Genomic DNA, 23,112 nt, shown 5'->3' with positions numbered 1-23,112 from the left:
CAGCAGTAGCACTTGCACACTGAAAGGATAATACCTCCCCCAAGGAGCCAGGTTTGCAAGGACTACTGGTGGCAGGAGGAAAGTGGATGAGGCAGCAGAGAGCTGCGGTGAACCTGCAGGAGAAAAGACACTGTCCTTTAGAAGACTCATTCCCTTTCTGAAATAAGCATTACACATAAACAACCTAAGGCAAGAGCTTCCTTTAATTAAGGAACTAAAACTGATGTAGGTTTGGTTTTGATATAATTTTATACTGAAATTCAGCTTGACAAAAACAAAAGCATAATGTTCAATGTAACAGCAACTTTCTTTGACATTTGTAGAGAAACAGAAGACACTGAATGTGTGACAGATCCATTCAAAGGTCTCCTCTCCCTTCACTAAACTTCTTTCAATTCAATCTTTTTTTTTTTTTTAAAGTAAATCTAAAAAGGTAACAGTTACCACCAAGAAGACAAGGTCTAGTGAGGACTTGGAGGGTTGATTTATGGTCAAACCACAAAAAGAATGAACTGGAACTTCTAAGTTAATCAAATAAGATTCATACTTACACATGTAAAAAACTGAAAGCTAAGCACTCACAAAAAGCTCACAACCATACAACCACAAACAAATCAATAACAGCAATAAGACCTGCAGTTAACATAACTGGAATAGCCTAACCCACGTTTCAAGAATACTTGACAGCATACAAACACTATAGTGCTCCAAATATATGAAAATCTTTGTATGTTTGGCCATGAGAACCCATTAACTTGAACAGTTTCCAGATGAAGTATCTTACAGGGAAGATGTGAGGTTGGACTGTCTTTACAAGCACATTGCGTGTTCAAACAAAAATTTATGGGAATTGGGAACCTTTTAAAAGTTTCTTTTCTATATACAATAGCTGCAATATGGTGGTATATGTTGTTCTCATGCCAAAACTGGATTTCTATAGGACACAGTAGCAAACACCAAATTTCAGATTTAATTTCATATGACATAAAAGATTAAGTTCTTGTATGCACAGTCGTTAACTCTGAATAGACAGACATTTAAAAAAAGTGACTAAAATTCTCCACGAAAATCCAGCTACCTAAAGGCTGTCAAAATTCATATGACTGCAATACTTTCGAAACACAATTAAAAACACTTTTAAAGTTGGTATGCATTGTGAATGCAATTTCTACTGTCAAGATTAATAACAGCAGATTATTTGTCTCCATCTGTTTGAGATCAATACTGACTGTATTGACAGCGACTAAGCCAGTGATTTCCATTCTACTTAAGCAAGAGGCAATGGGAGTCCTGATGACCTTGAGCAAACACCTGTTTCCGTACACCCACATTTTAGACGAGGCTTCTGGAACGTGTTTCCAAAGGCCGCTACCAACATGCTGCATCTGGAGCAGAGAGAAGTACTGTGGCAGGCATGCAAGACAGAGCACAGTTGAATTAAAACAGGAAAGACATTTGCTCATACAAAACCTTATACCACTTGGGGCCAGCAAGGTAGAGAGGTCAGATCTCATCTCAGGAAGTTCCTCCTCTCGACCCCATTTCATCAAAAAAAGTATGTAACTATATATGTGCTACTAAATTATATGCATTGCTTGGGTGCCTCACAATATATCTATATTCTGTCAATTACTACTTACATTTGAGCTACAATTCTCAAAGAAACATTGAAAATTCTAACTGCAATCTGACTTCATAATGGGTTAGGGTATGCTTGATGTCAGGCATTCCCCACCAGGTTTCCAAACCCACTCATAAGCAGTTACAACAGCTCTTTGCATTCCATTCACAAATTTTATTTTCAAAATAAAGAATTCATATGCTTATTTTTCTTTCATGTCAAAGGTTCCATCAGTTTCATTAAGGTAAGATAGTAATTTTTAGCCAGACTTCATGATTGTGAGAATCAGCATCACAAACACTTCACAGTCCACATGGCCTCTGCAAGACCACCCCCATTAAAAGCTACCCGAGGACACATGTAGAAGTGAAAACTGTCACAACGAATTCTAAATGTTCCTTGTAACTATTCTGACTGCTTAACAGACTTGCTTTGGAAAAACATACTAATATGGAATCCACATAGTTACCCATATAACTATCCCAATCTTCAGGCAAAACTTTATTAAAAAAAGAAGGGCAATCATGATTACTGTCAATATTTGATGTGTTGGTCAGTTGTGCAACTGAATAAGCAAATCATCAATAACGACACAGACTGCTGTTAGCTCAAATAGTAGAGATCTTAAATAGCCTAGACAGACTGCTTAAGCTTCCCTGTTGGAGATTATTTGGACAAGAATATGAACAGACAACTCATGATAAAAACAAGCCTCAGTGCATGGACCCTTCAGCAGAAGGCATAGCTAAGCAGAAAACACAAAGAATTTATGTGATTTACTATTAAAAAACAAACAAAATATTACCTTTATTTTCTCATGGCAGGAAGTCTGAATACCAGCTTGGAAAGATTTCTTCAGACCTACCCACACTGGGAACACACTGTTATATCTGCTTAGGCTGTCATTTTCTGTATGGTTCGTAACTATTTTTTGATTTGTGTACGGAATGAGAATCACATATTACTATTACATTCTTGGAACTTATCTTGACAATTCCCACAAATTTTTATCAACACTATTTTTTATATGAATCAATGACTGATAAATCATACAAATACTTTAGCTTTTAATAAAGATCTGACATTTAACTAAAATGTCACTGTATTGCTTCTGTATTTCCAAAATTACATGATCAACAGTACACCTAAAATTTAACACTGGTAGATCAAGAAACTCCTCAGGCCTTAGTTTCCTCTCAACTTACACTCCTGTAGAACAAGTTTCCCTCAGTTTGAATCACCTTTTACAGCTGTTTGCTAACTTAAGATGGGGATGGCCAGGGCATGCAGGGCAGTCAGTGTTTCCAGGTCCCAGTTGCTCTGTTTAACCCAGAGCATTAACACAGATTCCCCGATGTGTGAAGCAGAGCCATGTTGACATGCCTGTGAGCATCTGACATCCAACTACCAGGAGCTGGTCCTGCCAGTAGACACAACACATGAACAAACAGGCCAGTAACAAGAGTGCTCCTTGAAGAAGAGCAGCTGATATTGACAGTATGCAGCTTTTAGTAAAGTACCTAAAATATTTAGAGTTCTTAGCATTCTTCTTTTAAGAGTATAGTCCAAGAGGGAGCAACAGTCCTTGTTATGTCTAAAAAGAAATATGACCTACAGAATAAAGAAAAAAATTAAGTCATTACTACCAGGCATTTGCTTAGATATGGAGCATCCCGCCTTGTGATGTGAAAGAACTCCGAAACACTTTTTAGTCCTGTATTACAGGAAATGCTCACCAGACAAAAACCAGTATTGAGGAAAAGCAAGCCTAAGCATGGTTAGATAATTAAAAACAGAGACATGCAAGTTATATAGCTTTGAGTCACAACTGTTATCAAGCTACGAAAATCTGCATTTTGCAAGATTCAGCCAATAATCACAGATAGTAAATGTGTCCATTTGCCTGTCTTCTATCCTTACCAAGGAGGAAACATAGGCCTGGCAGTCCTGTTGTTCTTAAACCCCTGGAATGGCTTCAAGTCCATAAAGGAATTCTGCACAACTGATTTGAAATTTGCAGGCCAGATCAACTTAGAGACTTTTGCTGAAGAAGCAGTGTCCATTAGCAACAACATTTCTTCCCCATGCAAAGCTTCTACATGGATGAAGATCTCAGTTTAGACAATTATACCAGCCACAAATGGATACTCTGCTTTACCTAATCTGAGGAAACCATTACAGACTACATTTGAAAATGCCAGACTAAAACTAAGAGGGCTTATAGCTGTACCTGTCTGACAGATTAGCTTTCATGGTAGTCTCATTTTTCTGAAGTAGAGACTTCCAGAAGAACAAGAATACCTTCTGCATGGAAACAGAAGCTTAGACTTTCAGAGTCACTCTCAGTGAAAGTTGGACCATCGGACCAATCAGTGAAAGTTGGTCCAGTCGGACCCATCAAGTTCAAGCCAGGGTGTGGAGTCACAGCAGTCCCATGAGATACAACCAAAGCCTTCAAGAAGAAAATATTCCAAGGTTAGATGAACTCAGGCAATGATACATTTCAAAGCTTTTACTGTAAAAATGTTTACTAAAACCCATCCCTTATTGAGAGTTATTGAAAACAGATGAACAATAAAAATGCTTATGCAGGAAAAATAAAAAGGTTGGAAAAAGGCAGCTTTGTTTCTTATGGTCCATAAATCCAATAGTTAGGGATGTACTATACATGTAACAAAACTGAATTTCCAGAACTCTTGAGTGATCCTTCATAGTTCAATGCAAATTCATGAAGCTTCAATTAGTTTTATCATCTTCACACAAGTAGGTTAATACATTGTCACACAATGTTGCACTTTTGGAGTAGAGCTAGAAAAGCAGCATTATATAACAAGGAAAATAGAGACTCACCCTCTCTAATGACATTTCTCATATTGCTGCTGCTCTGGGGCTCAACCACAAGGTGTCAGAAACAAACATTTTCAGATAACTATAGCGATCCATGACCAAAATCTGCAGGATTTAATTTTTAAACACAAAATATCACTGCAGCTTTTCACTTCTGCTGACTATAGTACTCAGAAGAATTGTGGTATTTCAAATAAGGAACAGTAAGGATGTAATAAGAAGAGCACACCCACGTAACTCTCATTCCTGCTAGAAGTCACGCCCTTAAAAAACCCATATATATATATGTGTATGTATATATATATATATTACAGTTTCTGTCAAATAACTCTTCACGCAATTCCATTAAAATATTCTTTCTTCAGGATTCATTAAGAGTTAGTGTAGATAGGACACCAGGCTATGAGGATCCCTTATTCCAGCCAGTACATGTATTTCAGGCTCTATGCAAAGGTACTTCCAGGAATGCCTTTAGAGTGAGCTACCTTGCCCATACAGCCCTTTTCTTCCAAATCCTACTTCTGCAACTGTTGATAACTGCCATTAAGATTTTAATCTAAATCATTAATCATTGGATGCACGCACAATCACTACACAAACCCTGAGGTCTCAGCCTTGAAAAAAGCATCATCTGCAGTCAATACACAACATTTCATAGGATAAGAGCAAAGAATTAGTATTAAGCTCCGTGGCAGAAATGTAACAGCACAATACGCAGGGTGTGTCCCTGACAGAAAGCCATGCGAAAAGGTGCTGCTCTGAAGGACAAACACTCAGATGCCCATGTGTTAGAGGGGAAGACAAGTAGTCCCACAGAAGCAGACTCTCACAGGTCAAGTACATGTTTTGGGTTAGCAGAAAGCACATTAATGATTCCCAAGGAATCAATCACCATTTCAGGTTAGTATAAACCAAAAATAAAGACAGTCAAGTCTAAATAGTATTTTTACATCACACATGTGCAAACAACATTCTAAGATAAAAGTGGTACTTTGCTACAAATGAGGCATAAACTACTTTGCAACAATTCATTTTATTGTCATTAAACATTCAAAGAAGCAGCTACTTCCGTCTGTTTACTTTGGATAAATGCCCAGATTTAAATTTTATATTTTTTTTTTTCATGCATCTGTTTAACCTAAGGATTGGACACTTTTGGCTGCAAGAAAACAGAAGGCAGAAAATGCAAACTACTTTGCCTTGAAGGGAGAGGACTTGCAAAGCTGGCAGGTCATTTATCTTTAGAGCAACATAAATGAAGTTTTGCCAAGCCTGGAGACTCCCAATTAGTTGAGGCAGTACAGGATCACCCAGTATTTTACATCAATTTCCTCACACTTTGACAGAATATTTGTCCTTCGCATCCTCCACTACCTAAGTAGCAAAAGGAAATCTACGAAGTGAAAGTGGAAGGCAATCCACTGACAAACTTGCCTGCAGCTCTGGTACCTGCTTGAGAACTCACCTATAGAGTTAGGAGATTTTGGGATAGAAGAGAAGTTTCTTCCTTTTCTACTTGATAATCTGGCTCTGTACCTCTGGCTTCGTCTCCCTCTCTGCTTTTCTGGAATGAAGGAGCCTTGGTCCAATTCTGTCACTAGATTTATGAGAAATGTACAACAGAGACCCAGTGGGCACCAAGGCCCAGCTCTGTCACTCCTAAATTTCCCTTTGCTTCAGAGGAGTTTGTTGGCTGCTATAATTTAGTAGGCCTTTTTTTTTTTTTTCCTGTGTCTGTCACAGACAATAAACAGAAATATTCCAGACATTATTTTTTGTCTGGATCCCAAGAAGCATTTTCAAAACAACACGAGCACTTGCAGCGCCCACTGTCCCACACTTCTCCTCAAATTGCACAGCAGAGGAGAAATACCTGTACTCCTCTGAAGAAGCAGTTGTGCCATTAAGCAAAAGGAGAGTCTGAACTACACCAGAACAGAAAAAAAAAATAAAAAAATAAAAAACCAATCAAACAACACAAGAAGACACACTACCTGGGCTGTAAAGAGTCAAGTAGCACCAGCCAACTATCACCACATGGTAGCATACCCACGCTTTTATCTACTTTGAAGACCGTCCCTGAACTATGCGGAACTGTTGTCAGACTGTACAAGAGTGCAGCAGGCAATTGGATTAACGGTGAATCCAAGGATCAGAGAATCAGAGACAACCAGTGATGTCCATCTCTCAGAACACAATAAAGCAAATCCAGGCTGATCCTACATTGAAGTTTGCTTTCAGCTGTGGAGAAACAATCTTGAGAGGCAGCTCTTGAAGGAATGACACCAGATTGACGCAACATCACAAATTTAAATTCCTTTGGCAGCTTCTGGATTGATTCCTTACCTATTCTGTTTTAACTTAATTCAAACATTCAAAAGTCTACCTGGAAAAACTAGAACATTTTTCTTAACTAATCTTAACTGTTCTAACATTGTTGCAGAGCTTTGTAGCAGTTCACATGGCAAGATAGCATAGGAAGTAATTGAAGTGGCAAGTTTTCTTCTAAAATACTTTTGAAAGCCTTTGTGTCACTCATTTAAAAGGTGTTATCTATCCACACAACATTATCAAACCGTAAATCCATTACACGTCAGAATAAATCTCCATATAAGTGGCAAAGAAGCTACAAAACATAAGAAAGGAAGAGTTATCCATTTATTGTTCACAACATTCTGTGATTTTGTGTGATTCTGTGAACAGATGCGATCTCTTCAGACAAGTTTTTCTTATATCTAATGTAAAGAGTCAATTTGCAAGAAAAATCAAACCAACAACACTCTTCCCAACTTAGTTAGGAAGCAATGAAGGACTGACTTGCCAGATCCTTGAGGTATCTTGGGCTACGATCAACAGGGAAGGATAATATTTAGCCACTGCAGCTGTTTTTACCTATTGAGAGATAGAAAATCCAGTCCTGTAGTAAATGGAAGACAGCTACAAGTTTAAGTACACAGAACTTAAAATTGCACAGCTCCATTTTACAGGAGTTACTCTGCCACTGCTCAGGTGCCACATCCCTGTCTCCTCCATCACAAAACACCCCACCAAACAGTCCCAAGGGAATGTCCAGACTATTACACCTGATGTCTCATCTCCACCAGAAGAGTAGCAAACTAAGAACATATTACACAAATAAACTAATTTTAATTCCCCAACAAAGACGACTAGGGATGTCACATTTCATATGGTCAATTCAATGCAGTACATTAGTATATATTAATGCAAAGCATTCATGTTAGTATTGCTAGTAGATATTGAATACATTCAAATACAAATCACATTTTGCTAAAGCTTTTAACAGCAGGAAAAGGTGTGTGGGATATAAAGGGATATAAACTTAAAAAAAAAGCAGACAATGTTGGTGGAAAGAAGGACACTTCCATAAAACACATCAGAGCTCAAGATTCATGCACCTGGTAAAGCATATGCATTTTGACACAGTTTCTTCATTTCTCAGGCTCAAATGAAGAAGTTGGGGGCATATTTTTTTCCTTTCCTTCTCTGCTGAAGCTATGAAAACACTATGGTAGACTGTTTATAAAAATGCAATTAGTTGGTTTCTGGTTTGCTGGGAACTACAATTATCAGGACTCAGCTGACACATTTGAGAAGATAACCAGGATTTAATGACTTTCTGTGTAACTGACATTGGCTAGACAGTCTCAAGGAAAGTACAGTAAGTCTGGTTTTCAGTCTTCTTCACAAATTTCAATCTCGCATCACTTGCGCTGGGTTGTTTGCACTTTTTCTTAAGACACACCTTAGTACGTTTGACAGTCCCTATCAGAATATTGCATTTTAATTAAAAAAATGTAATAATAATAATAATAATACAGTTCCGTTACTCAAATGAAGTATTTCAGAAATAAGCCATCCATTTTAGATCACAAAAGTCAATGTTGATCACAGAACACTGGAAATCATATTTTCAGCCTTAACTCTTCAAAGCCATTTTACTGGAACCAGATTGAAAACTACTTTGAGGATTCTTACTGGAATTCTAGAGCTTAAAATTTTAGAAGTTCCATTAACTTCGCACATACTAAGAAGAAATAGGGATTTGAAACAAGTTGTGAATGTGGTTTTATTGAAGATGCTACACTGTTAAACTAAAAGACCAGAATATCAAGAACACTGCACAGTGTGAATACACAATATCTTAATTATATACCTTGACCTTACAGAAGTTAAAATTTTAAGGCCAGTATCCTAAATAATTGTATTGTTCAGGTATTTCTATTCTCATGATACAGCTTTGAAGAAATCCAAAACTTATTACTCCTGTTGCAGTCCTGATGCCACTAACATAGGACTCCAGCCGTCTGGTAGGCATACTTAAAACCTAAACATAAGAATTCGCATATTATGGTTTTGGTGGTTTTGCTGTTGTTGTTTGGTTTGGGGTTTGTTTGTTTGTTTCCCCCTTGCTTTGTTGTTGTTGGTTTGGTTTTCATTTTGTTTTGCATTCCTGTTTGGTTTTGTTGTTTGCTTTGTTTTGGTTAGTTTGGTTTTTCTCTTAAAAAACAAAACAAAAACAAACAAAAAAAACCACAAAAAAACCCACCCAACTTTTCATGTCTCCACCATGAAACCTGATTAAAAACTAACAGATAAACTTCTTATTTTAAAAAAATATCAATTTTTAAAAAGTAGTAGCCCCTGTTCCAGAGGCAATAGGCTCAGCCATATCATGATATAAGGTACTTTTCTCAAAGCTGAAACAAACTCAATTTTGATATTGATGTAGAAGGCAATAACAGAGAACTTCATGTAATTTGCTAACCAGACACACACATAATTAAAACCAAGAACATCTCAGTTCACTAGATTATTCATTAGTGAAACAAATTGACCAGTTATCTGTAAGACACTGTTTCAAAGAATGTTTTTATTAATTTAAGAGAAGTTTCTACTGGGAACCTGCTAAAGATCCCCTGTATGGTCCAGGACAGATTTTGGTTTTTTTCTCTTAATCTTCTACATGCACACTCTTTTCCATTGCAGCTCCACCTCTTTGTGCTTTCAGCTACGAGACTCAAGACACTAGGGTATGTGGTTGATATTACACAGAACTTTTTCTGAAACCTTGTATGGTCAAGTCTGTTGAAGCTGTAATGAGCACTGGGAAGGAATAATCTTCAAATTGACTCAGACTAACTACTATTTGTAAAATGGGGCAGAGGAGATGAAACAGTTTTCTAAGTCTTAGGTCTGACATCCACTGCTATCAACTTAAGAGCAGTCCCTGATTCTCCTACAACCCTAGTTTATTTGAGTAGCAATAATCTCTATTGGCAACACATCCAAACCTGTGAGGATGGAAAGAGGCTAGCAGCAGTTGTTGCTCATAACAAAAGGATTTTTCATTGAACACTACAGAACCTCAAATAGATCAAATCCCAGACAGGTGAAGTACAGCACCTGCAAGAACTATAAAGAAGAAATTACATATACTTCTTCCATCTGTGGAAAGGTAAAGTTCTAGAGAAATAGAAGGAATTGCTGAAAGCTTAAGGGACAGTTGGAAAAAGACGAGTGCAAAGGTATTACAGAGCAACATCACACTGTTATCCAGTTTCCATAGAGCATGCTAAATCAAAGTGGATTAGAAATCTATGAAAACCCTGAGAAATCTGCATTTGCGTTTGAATTCTCATATTGCTCATCCTGCACCTCAAAAATTGCTACAGGTTACAAACACGAAGATCAAAAGTAGATTTGTCTTGTAAAACTGAAAATAAAACAGCACACTTGTTTAAGTGCGATCATGCTGCCAACTACTTAAAGATTTGTGTGAAACACCGAGGAACTACAGAGACACCACCTGTTTCCCTGCCCTGCCTCACCTGGGTACATGAAACAGGCCCCCTCATCAGCCATCTAGAACTATATGGCTAGATTACTACATACTAATATGTGAGCTTGTGAGTTTTTGTACTAGACTGTGTTTATTATTTCTGGAGAATGCTACCTACTGGAAGATTTACCATTTGAGCTAAAGGAATCAGCTCATACAAAACCCTTGCTTTTGGGTATGACCCAGCAGATTTGAGGGCTCTCCTCACAAGGCTGCCCAGTGGTCAAGTACCACCACTTTCATCCCTTGGTAAACACAGGATTTGTTAAACTCACAAAGCACAACTTAGAAGAATGAGTTCTACTGATTTTATGGGAATTTTGTCCACACTCCACTTAGTACACATAAGCCAGCACCTACAGGTTCAAAGAAATATTGGCTGAGGATTCCTCTTCTTTCAAGGACATAGTTAGAGACCTGGCCTTGGCTCAAAAATGCCTCCTAAATTTTCAGACTGTTTCACAATTTGTGTTACTTTTCCTCAAAACCATGGCTGGCTGTCATTAGAAACAAGGCAGTTATCAGTATGACTCAGTTCACTAAAAGACCAGGCTCTGTGTTCTACCTACCACATTCCTTTCAGCCAAATACTGATACCTCAACTAGAAAAACTGAGGAAAACACTGGTAGGAGTCTTTGGTGCTTAAAAGACACAAACAGACAAACCACACAACCACTAACAGCCAACTCTGTTGTGTGAAAGGTGCCTGTGTCCAACTAGACTTGTTCTGGTTTAGATTCTAATCCTGTGAAAGCCAAACTTCACTTTCTAGGAATGTTTTTGCTCGTGTAGGGACTTAATGGAGAAAACCTACGCTTCAATGAAGGACACAGTGGGGACAAGGGTAGGAGGAGATCTTATCCACAGCAAGACATGAATTTATTTTCCGTAGAAAACGAGGTCTGGCAAAATAAAAACAGGAAACTGAGAAAGGAACAGGTCTGCAACACTCAGCTGGGTCCAAATCCTGCTGCCAGCCTTTCCCCCTGTGCTCAAAAACGGTAAATGATGGGGTGTTCAATTCCACTTCGTTACCTGACCCACAACTAGAGAAATGTCTGTCACTTTTAAGATGCTGGGAAGTCATTCCACTTCAGCTCGACACACTACATACTTCAATAGCAAGAAACAAATTATATCATGATCAAAGCTCCAAATCAAAACACAATCCTTTAGTCAATAAACTCCTGGACAATCAAACAGAAGCTAACTCTTCCCCTTACAATTCCTGTGCTACCACTTGATAAACTACAAGCCCATTCACAGTTCAATAATTTCTCAGATAGGAGAAAAGCTCTCTCACATAGAGCCTCTTGAAACCAGAGCCAAAGCAAGGGAAAATTAGTAATTGTTTGAGGGAGAGGAAGTCTCACATTCAGCTTTGTTACAGCAGTTCCTGGCAAGAGAAATAAATACCCACAACAAGCATTCATGTTTCTCCATAAAGACAACCACACAGTGCAACAAAACATACACCCACAGAGTAATGAAGAACAAAAATTTCCCAAGAGAAATGAAGACATAAGCAAAATATTCTGCTCATGCCTAATGAATGCCAAAGGAAACTCCATACCGGGCTATGCTGTATGGTCTATACCTACAAGTGGAAAGAAAAACTTTTAGAAAAGTCACTCCTAAAGTCTTTTGTTTGAATTCAAGCTTTGTGAATATAGTTCTGATCCAAGTAGCTTTCATACATCTGATTATGCCATTCAGCATTTAACCTTCAGTCTTTCTAGAAAGTTTTCCCTTCTGCCACACAGAACAAAAGTTCAAGAAATAGACAATGTTAACAGGTGAACTAACCTGAAAGGTAGCTTTCTGGTACTAAAACCAAAATGTAAAGTCCATTATACAGTAGTGTAAGACATAGCAATACCCCAAACAGATTGTGTTGTACGTGGTTTCAGTTTTAAACACAAGAGTCTAAATTGAAACAATCCACTAGCACTTTAGAGCATTAAAAATTAACCATGTCATCTGGTAATTATTGTTTTATGTTTTCAGAAGAAAATTTAAGACAATCATATTTCATTACCTCACTTATGAAAAATAAGCTGTTTCTTGTAATCTTGAATATTAACCTACTCCTCGCACCGTAAATTAAATAAGGGATGTAAATCCTTTCTGATCCAATTCTAGAATACATGGAAAAAAGCAAATCTTTACACCAGCAGAATATAGATTACGGTAAAGTATGTTTACTAGTAATGGCTACATCAACTTGAAAACTGCAAAAATTAATTTCTACCATGATTAATACAAACATAACTTCTTCATTAAATGAAGTATCAATCTTCATTTTCTAGGGGAGGAAAAAAAAAGTGATCTTGGGCTAAATGTTCCTTCTTGAACAAGCAAAACTCCATTGGAGAAGTTTTTCACAAAAGAACAGAATATTTATGCTGCCAGAAACAGCAACAAAAAAACAACTAGAGCCAGATTCTACCACCACAACTCTTATGAGGGTTTTCTATTTTATCTGTTCTCTGCCAAGAGAAAGCATAGTCATTGAGAGTTTCTTTATACAGTGGAAAAGAAGAATTTGTTTTAACCTTACTAATACAAGGTAAAAATAAATTATAGCTGAAAAACTCCAAACCAGCCACAGACACAAGTTTACAGAGCACTGTTTAGAGACACTCAGCTACTGTAAGACAACATTAACACTTGCCATAACTTGCTGAAGTTGAACTTCATTCCTCCTGGAAGCCTGGTAATACCTTCTGCAAACATAAGTAACTAGTAGAACTATAGGAGGATCAAGTAAGTGAATATTTAAACAAACTGGGCAGACACAAATCCATGCAACCTCATGGAATGCACTTCTGAGGGCTGAGTGATGTGGCCAATGCCATGGCAAGGTTACTCTCAATTATCTGAGAAAGCTCATGGCAATCAGAAGAGGTTCTTGAGGACTGGACAAAGGCAAAAATCACCCCTATCTTTAAGAAATGCAGAGAGAACAATTGAGGTAGCCACAGGCTGGTCAGCCTCCCCTCAATCCAGAAAAAATGACAGAGTTTCCTGGAAAACGTTTCTAAGCCAAGAAAGCAGTCGGGATTCATTAGAATGGATTTATAAGTGGAAGTCATGCCTGACCAATCTGACAGACATTGATAATGAAATGACTGGCTTACTGGATTAGGGTAGTACAGCAGATGTGTTTTATCCTGACTTCAGAAAGACTTTCCAACTCCACTTCCCATAGCACCTTCACAGACAAACTGATGAAGTAAAGACTAGTTGAATAGACAGTAAGACAAACTGAAAACTGACTAACCTGCCAGGCTCAAGTTGTTGTGATCAGCACCAAAGAGGTGACATCATTCAGATGGACCTCAACAGGATGACAAATGGGCCAACAAGAGCCTCAGGAAGACAATTCAACAGAAGGAAATGCAGAGTCTTGCACCTGGATAGAACCAACTGGAAAGCAACTCGGCAGAAAAGAACCTGGAGGTTCTGTGGACATCAAGTTGAACGTGAGCCAGCAATGTGCCTTCCCAGCAGAGAAGGTCAACTGCGTCCCAGCCTGCATCACTGGCAGGAAGCATTGATATCAGATTGAGAGAGGTGATCCTTCCCCTCTACTCAGCACTGGTGAGGCCACACCTGAAGTGCTGTGTCCAGTTCTGGGCTCCTCAGTACAAGAGACACAAGGACACGCTGGAGAGACAGCAGCAAAGAACCACAAATATGATTAAGGGATTTGAGTATCTGACACACAAGGAAGGACTTGGAGAGACTTAGGGATCCAGGACTGTTTACCCTGGAGAAGAAAGGGCTCAGGAAGAATCTTATCAACATGTATAAATACCCAAAGAGAAGAAAGAGTGGAGTAAAGAAGACAGAGCCAGGCTCTTCTCGGTGAGAGCCAGTGAACAGACAAGAGGGAATAAGCACAAACTGAAATACAAGCACTTCCACTGAAACATAATAAAGCTTTAGTTTGTTTTGTTTTCAGACCTACAGGTGACTAAGCACTGGAATAAGCTGCCGAGGGATGTTGTAATGTTTCCATCTTTGGAGGTGCTTGAAAATCTGACTGTATGTGCTTCTAGGCAACCTGCTCTTTTCTAGTCAGTTTCGAGCAGCCAGTTGGATTAGACATCTTCAGATGTGTCACTGCCAATCTGTGGGTTTGTGTACTTCAGGTTCTAAAGTAAATATCATGATATGACCAGGAGCTGACTGGAAAATTTCATAGTGTAATTTTACTGTCTGTACTGGTCTCCACTAGCAGTCTAGTATTCCACTCCAAGAGAGCAATTCTTCAGCAAAGACGCTCTGCAGTGAGAACACCTATGTTCTCAAACCCTGCTAAAGCCAGATGAGGACCTTCAAGCCTGTTGGCTACAAAAGAGTACTATCAAACATGAACTCAAGGAGGAAGGTCAGCTACCAGATCTTCTTGACATACAAGAGCATATTGTTAGCTTCAACCTAATGTTAGCATGACTAACTGGAACTGAAATCCTTTTGCTCTGAGGCTTTTATTTATACCTCTTTTAGTAAATTCTGAAGTTCCAAAAATTCTAAAAGCATGAGTCATAGTAGTATAATACAAACAATTTTCACCACATATTTCAGCAATAACTTATTGTTTCCATCATCTTAGTTTCAAAAAAAGTTATGTTGATACCACAAGCAACTTCCTCATAAACTGTCAGAGGAAAAGCAAATGGAATATTGAGAACAGAAATATGTTTTACTAGGTACTACAGAAAAGATGATCTGTTCAGTACTTCTGTTGGTGATGACCAGCTGTTGCCTTTTGTCTTGCACTCCAGTGGTGAGCTAGGTTAAGCACTACCCTCATTGCACTAGTGACAAAAGAACGGTATCTTTCATGATAAAATCCATGAGCACCATAAAAAACTTTCAAATACATGCACTTTCTGTTCATCTGTTCCCACAATAGCTTTACCATCTCTCCAGGATAGGATATAAATGAAATACTAGTTTTCTAAGTAATTATGACAGAATTTAAAGGAAAAAAAAAAAAACAAAAACAAATAAAAAAAGAAAACCAAAACAAACAACAAACACACACACACCAGAAAAAAAAAAAAAAACACAACCAAAACAAAACAAAAAAAACCACTTTCGAGTTACTCTATCCCATGCAGTCACACTTACACAGAAAGACAATTACATGCAATCTGGCAACAAAATCACATCACAGTCTTAAATAGATGGCCTACTTCTCCACAATGCATACAGTCGTACAAGCAACAAAAATCTGGCTCCCCATGAACTGACCAGATTACGCTTGTAATGTGACAACTAGACTTGATCAAAATTTTCTTTTCACTGTCAAACAAAAACCCGTGTGACTCTTGATCAAAATGAGTTTTTCCTGGTTAACTATCATTCAGATTATGCCAGTGTTTCTGGTTTCTCCCTTATATTTTCTTTCTTAAAAAACAAAAGACATCCAACCTTATAACTACTCTTTTTATAAAATCATCTGCAAATTTCATTAGCGTATTTAAGAAACAAAGAAGAAAATTGAGGAAGAATTTTATAATAGATTCACTGACAAGAGCATTAAAACATCTTCTTCCAAACTAGTATGCTGTTTGAGAAGACTTCAGTACAGTATTTCTGCAGCTATTATGCACATTTGTACACAAATCCCTGAGAAAAAAAAGCATCACATGATTTAAGATGTTGATGTGACAAATGTATGTATTGTAGACAGGAATTTCCTGATTCAAAACATGGGCATGAAAGAGACTTTCCTGTTTCTCTCTTTACTCCAGGAAGGGTCTTTGGAAGGGTTTGGCAACACAGTCTGCCTGCAATACAGAGCAACAGGTTAAGTACTGTGCTACTATGCACACTGCTAAAGCAGGAGTATGATGGCAGCACTAGTCTAACTAAATGACTCTTCAGCTCAAGAAAGCCACTATGGCACCTATTTCTAAATGCAAGTTGCTGTGTGTTATGCATTTTTGTATTTCTGAAAGTGGATGTGCTAGAGAACAAACCCTCCCCACTGAGCAAGGATCCACCAAAATCAGAGCAGTAACTGGTATGCCAATACAGATTCCCATGCACATACATGAAACGTAATGCTGCATTTTCAGCAAACAGTGCTGTTGAGGACAGGAAGGAAAAAGATTCCCAATTCCACGTAGGTGCCTACAGTAATTACCCAGTTCAAATAAATACACATGTGTGTTATCCATTTGTATTAACAGGTAGTCTTACAACAAGGGATTCAACCTAGTGGGAAAGGGAGACCAGCACTTTCTCCTCCATTTACATTTAAGGCAGAATTCACAAAAGCATGTAGGGTGAACAGACCTAGTTTGCCAAGAAATTACTTTTTCTTCATTTAGATACTGGCACAGTGTTGGAGCCTTTTCCTTAAATGTCTGTTCAAACATGGCCAACTCAAGGCTTTTCTTTAAGGGAGTACTTGAAACTGTGCCTATTCCACACTTTCCTACAGTTCAATCTGTGCAACACAATCACAACAGCACTTCTTCACACCTCCATAGAGAACATAGATGAGACCATTCCTCTGATCAGCATGGTTTAGTCCTGTTTGGTTTTGCTTTAGAGCTTTCTGGTGTAAACACCTTTGTTTTGGTCAATATGCAGACCTTATCAACTTCTTGAAAAGAATGGGCACAGTCTCTGCTGAATTCTCCTTCTGTATGGAGACAGATACAGACACCACAACAGCAAGCACGCAGGAGGTGTGATGTAGGATAACAGGAACTTCTTTAATGACCTACAGCACAACATCAAGATGATGATGATAGCACCTTCACTACTCTTCAACTCCTCCAAGGAAGTCTCACATAAAACCGTCCTAAATGTGATGTCAATGCTAGAGTGCATGCAGATAGACTTGGAATTAAGCAAGGGATGTGATCAGACAGAACTAACAGCTTTTCCCTCCCAAGATAGCTACAATGCTGCTAGTACCCAACCTAAATGCTACTTGAGCAACAGAATCCCACAGCATGTCTGTCCAGTCACAACTTGTACATTCATATTCCTGGAAAATGCAGCATGTTTCTTTTCCTTATGAACAAGGAACATGTTCTACTGACAGCCCACCACCCATTTTTCAAGTTTTGAAGGTTTTTACTTCTTAATGAAATAGTTGCCCTATTTTAACAAATCACATGTCCTATATTGAAGAATACAGACATAGCTGACTAGAAAACAGAGAGCAAAAATAAACCACTCATGCATTTCAGCCTTCAAATGTCATCCACTGCCTTTTGCCAATCACTTTCCTAAGACAAACAAGACCCGCAAAGAAGCAAACCAATTCCTAGTTAGGAATTGTTCACACAAGTGAGGAATACAGAAGTAGCCAAAGGACTGAAAATGCCAGGAAACAAAGTTCACTAGGGAGGACTTGTGGATTGGCAGTTTAGACTTAAAACCATGCACCCAGTTCTGAATACATGTTGATATTTTTTCTACAAGGAGTGATACAGTGTCAGCTTCAGCTTGGATTTTACGAAGTCCAGTTTGGCAGATGGACTTTGTTTCAAGAAAACAAAAATACAGTTTCAGATTAGGAAAGTTACCAAAGCAATATTTCCTTCCTATGAAGAGCAGAAGGACAAGAACGGGCAAGCCCCGGACTCCTAATACATTAGCTGAGAAAGTGAAACCCAGCTACATGTAAAATACAAGAACCAATCCTGGCCAAGCACCAGAAAGCAGAACACGATTGCATAAGTAAGCACAACAACAACAACAAAAAAAAAGTGCCATCCTTTGCTCTACACAGCACCAAACTCCTGTGTTATATCGAGTCTTTCACAATACATTTTAGCTGGTCAACCAGAGCTGCTGCACTCTGTTACCAGCTCTCACTAGACAGCTTTCAGAAACAGAATGCACAGGAGATACCCAAAGGAAGTTTTATCAACAACTACAGCGATCTGGAGAGCCGACTCATTAAAAATACACCCCTTCTTAAGGTCTGGGCATTGGTATTGTCAAAATGTACCATTATTTAGCTGTTCTCAAATTTGGCTGGTTCTCAAGTTTCACAATTTAATGAAGAGGTCACTTAGGAACAAGACAAGAATCAAAAAGTTATGGATGTTTTGCAAAGCAGCCATTCCACATCAGTGCCACAGCTTGCTTTCATTTGTAAAAACACAGATTGCTCCTCCAGCTCATGTCACAATGCAAATTTCCTTACAAAACAGAAGCCTGGGATTTTTAAGTCCTCCTCTTGTGGATGCAAAATTGTCTCAGGTGGTAAGAGGGACAGCATTCAGTCACCTTTTCCCCAAAGAAATCGGATAGATGTCAGCTGCTCCCCACTCTAAGAGCAGGCTCAACGGCCAGCCCCAGCCAAGCCTCATGCTCAGCACATGAGTTTATTCTGCTCAGAACTGCTACAGAAATGGTGTGCAAAGTACAAACAGCAGCTGCCCAGGTGCCTAACCAACTCAACAACAGTTAAAGGGCAATACACTTCATCTGTGAGGATGGATCTCATTTGGTCAGCTGCAAAGCTTTTCAGCAATGCATTTTAACAAAGGTCCTTGAACAAACCCCTGATTTTTGATAGCAGAAGCAGCAGCCTGTTGTCATGGAAGCTATCAGAAAGGAGGTAGACTTGCCTCCTCTCATTTGAAAATCAATGACAGAAAAGTAGATAATTTATCCCTATTGCAAGAAAGTGAAGGACAACAATAAGGATTATTCTTAAGGTAACTGACTATACATTTCCAGTTCACAGACAGAAGCCTTCCAAGAATGGCTTCAGGATCAAATGGATTTCTTGCCCCAGTGATCTGTTAGCTTCAATTGTGCTATTCAAACAAACTGCTGGAACACGTTCAGAAAGACTGACTTTAACCTTGAGCACTTCAGTCAGAATCTACCACACACTACGACAAGCCCGACATCTCAAGCTCCATAATTTTTGAGGTAAACAAGCTTTCAGAAATCATCTTACCTACAAAAAACATTTTAAAAGGGCAACTGAAAACCAGGATAATAAACTTGTATTTAATAATTTATTTTTATTATAAAAAGAGGTAAACTACTGTACACTAAATTTAGTATGTTATACTTCTTTTTTTTTTTTTAAAGTGGTGTGTTCCTGTTCCATCTGTATGACACAATTTTTCAAAGAAGCAGTTTTATTCATATTTAAGCTTCATTCAGAGCAGGTTTTAGCCTTAGAAAATTAAATTTATGGAAAATACATATACTCAAAGGTGTCAGGGATTATTCATCAGACTCTGTAAGCAAACTGATTTAGACTCCTCAAGCTCTCCTGTCCATCTTAACAGGGCAGTTGTAGCTTCCAATAAAACTCTATTCAATAGAGCCTTGGACAAGCAAATAAATAAATACATAAATGAAGGCAGTACAGTGTAGTTTATGTGATTAGTCACAAACACTTGGACAGTTGCCTGAGATTATTACATACAAGGTGTACATGTGGATTTCAAAACATTGCCTAGAAATGAGAAGTGCAACAATGTAACAATCCACGGAAAACATAACTTCCTAGTAATAAAGGTTATCTAGCGTGCTAGAAGACATCTCTGGAGCAGGAGTTATCCTTGCCCTAATGTATTGCTTCAGGTCTGAGATAAGAAGAAATGCAGTCAAATTCCTGATGTTCTGCAGTTTCACAGCAGGTGGGAAGGCTCCAGGAAACACAACAGCCATTTTAAAAACCATTTGCAGTTGTCTCTCAGAAATCTCACCTAAGATACTAGCAAGCAGCAAATGAAAAAACAGAAGAAATTCAGCTAACACAGGTACTTTTCTCCATCCCTAAAATGGCATACCATAGCACAATGTCACCCCACAAAGCCCACCATGCTGAAAGCTGTATATCACCTAGCTATTAATAACTAACAGATGCCACTCAATGAACCTTAACCCAGGTATTCAGGTTGCTTTAAAGCACATACCAATGGGACATTTCCTCAGAGCGCTACCCTCCACCCGGGATCACAATCGCATCCTACTAAAAAGTAACTTTATTACAATTCAGCAGTTCAATTGTCAAAATCACCAAAAGCCCCAAAAGCTTACAAAAAAAAGGCCTCACTCTGTCAGATTAAGTTTGTTCTTCTCTACGTCACCCAGAAAGAAAGTGGCAAATGAGCTTCTCTAAATTTCATAGTAATCAATGATGTATAGAAGCTGCCAAGGAACCCAGAGCTATAAGCACACTTATGATGCATGGGACAAGTTATCTAAATCGAAATATGCAAGTTTTAGCCATGGAGTTTGGGGATTTTTTGAATGTATTTTATTTTACTTTTCAACCATTGCTCTACCTACTTAGCAACCCAGGTAATAGCCTGTACTCTAAAGATTAATTTGCCGCATGTAGTCTTCACTCCCAGGATCCAGCCTCCATTCTGAATGGAGGAAAAAGGAATTAATAAATGCCCTCACTGCACCAATCCTCCTTACAGTTCCTACCAGAGAGCTCTGGAATAGTAAAGCTCTCTTCCATTTCACCACAGGCTGCAGAAGACTCAGCATTCACCACATTCCTCCCACAAAATTGTACATTAATTGAAGCAAGCATTCTTCCAAACTGGTAGGAAAGCTCAGGGATGCAGTCATGCCTTCCTACCATCACACTAAACACCCCTCAGCAATATGATTTCTGCAAGTGACCAGAACTAAAAACGCTGACCCTTTAGACTCTGGGGACAAACTAAAATTTCCTCTCTCATGAGGAATCCAAAGTGGCTTTGATTGCAACTTCCAGGTTCACATCATTTATGCAGAAGTTATTCTAGTGATGGTATCATGTGAGCAAAACCCCACAATATTGAGAATATCTTTAGCTTAGAGCTTCTGACTTCAACTCTTCCAACAGCAGAGCTAATTTGGCAATAAACAAAAGGAACTGCAGAATCTGTTTGAGAAGCAGCAGTTTTCCCCTTTCCTTTTTACAATCTTCATGCATATTTTGGATGTGAGAGGTGTATTCTTTGGCAGTCACCTTCTGGACTCCCAAAGAATCATGCAGATCATAGTACTATCTCCCTTGCTCCACCCGCAAACTCTCAAAAAAACCAACCAAACAAAAAAATACACCACCACAAAAAAAAAAACCAACACACCACAGGGTGGGGGGAGAAATGTAGTGATCCTATATAGTTGCCCAAATACCATGAGGGCAAGACATTTACAAGACAGCAAAAAGTTAAAGAACCTTAGAACTAGCTGGCAGGAAGACAAACTTTCTGTACTTGCCATTGGTTTGCCTGACACCAGCTGACTGTTCAGTAGTCCTTCACACCAACAGCAAAGCAGCTGAAATTCATCCTTGATGCAACTCCAGCGAGACTAATAGGTTTCCACAAGAATGAATCAGGCCCTGTGTATCTAAAACCAAACCCACTAAAGTTTCACTGAAGTGAAATTGCAGAAGTACAATCTATGGATAACAGCTGGAGAACATTAACTCTCCCCCCCGCCCCGCTTTCCTGGGGTTATTTTTTTTTTTCTGTTCAGACAGGAAGCAGTCATATACCATACTGCATAATATAAGGATCCTGAGATATAAAGACAAGCAGAAAAGGGTTACAAAGAGTGCTCTGAAAGTTTTTAGCAAAGCTACACTGCCATCACTCCTGAGCTGCTTCCACATTTTCAGCCACACCACTGCCCCTACATCATGAATTGAAACAGCTACCTCCCACCTATTATTAAAAAGAAAATATAACAGGGTATTTTAGGGCTCTCAGCGCCCGAAGGCCGTGTCCTGGTTCCCGGCGACGGTCTCCCCGGCCCGGGTTGGGGGTAAGCCCGGCCCAGAGACTCCGCGGTGGGGTCCCCTCTCCGCGAAGTCTCTCGCCCGGACACCATCCCCCTGAACCGGAGAGACCGTGCTGCTGCCCCAACACCCCTCTTTTATCCCCGACTCACCCTCGCTGCCGTACTGCTTGCCATTGTTCGCGCCCATCCTGCCGGCTTCATGCTCGCCGCCGCCTCCCCACCCCGCCGCGCAGCATCTCTACCGCGGGGCGCCGAGCGGCCGCGGATGGGGGAGCGGGGCCGGGGTGTGGTGGTAGTGAAGGGGGTGTGAGAACCCCCGAGTTTTCACGGCGACATGTCCGAAACAGCCTTGCAACTTCCTCCGCTTCTTCTCGGGTGGCCGACACCCTCCCTTCCCCCCTCAGAAGAAAAAAAAAAAAAAATAAAAGAAGAAAAAAAAAGAAATAATAAAAAAATAAATGTATCGGGGCGCCTTCCCCGCCCCGGTTTCCAGCCGGGGTGCCCGGGCAGGGGAGGCGCCTCCAGTTATAATCCACAAGCGGGACGGGCCGGACAGCCGACCAAGCGCAGGCTCCACCACCCCGTGGCCGCCGCTGGGGCTCCTCCGGTACTTCTGCGCCGCTCCGCCTTCCTCCTCCTCGCAGCCCCGCTGCTGCTGCCTCCCCCGGGAAGGCGCCGGCAGCCACTTGTTGCCCGGGGAGGGAGAAAGGAGAGAGCGACCGCCGCAGACTTTTGTTAGCGGCAAGCGCCTCCTCCCGGCGCCCAGCACCGCCGGGCCGGGGAGAGGTAGAGAGGGAGGGAGGGAGGGACGGAGGATGGAGCCGAGTGCCAGCCCCGGCCTTTAAAGACACAGCGCTCGGTCCTGCTTTCCTACCCTTCTCCTTACGGGGCTCTGCCCCAGCCCCAGCCCCTCCGGCCTTCCTCAGCTCGCCCCCCGCCCGTGCCTCCACCGGGGGGTTTGTCGGGCTCCCCCGAAGCCCACCGCGAAGGCAGCGGGGACTGCAGGGGGGGCTGTGCAGCACAGCT

At 39.9% G+C, this 23,112-nt stretch overlaps 1 protein-coding gene across 1 annotated transcript in view; it reads right to left on the bottom strand.

Annotated features, from left to right (window-relative positions):
• FBXL7 (F-box and leucine rich repeat protein 7) overlaps window positions 1–22,853 on the bottom strand; it is a 181,009-nt gene extending 158,156 nt beyond the window's left edge. The window contains exon 1 of the mRNA XM_065832322.2: window positions 22,237–22,853. Within this exon, the coding sequence (XP_065688394.1) occupies window positions 22,237–22,273 (37 nt within the window). The 5' untranslated portion in view covers window positions 22,274–22,853. The remainder of the gene's footprint in view (window positions 1–22,236) is intronic.
• Window positions 22,854–23,112: the final 259 nt, after the last annotated feature.

This window comes from Patagioenas fasciata, chromosome 2 (assembly GCF_037038585.1).
Source record: "Patagioenas fasciata isolate bPatFas1 chromosome 2, bPatFas1.hap1, whole genome shotgun sequence".
Lineage (NCBI taxonomy): Eukaryota > Metazoa > Chordata > Aves > Columbiformes > Columbidae > Patagioenas > Patagioenas fasciata.
Note: the sequence above shows the minus strand (reverse complement) of the source record. Positions and strands in the feature narration are given on the sequence as shown.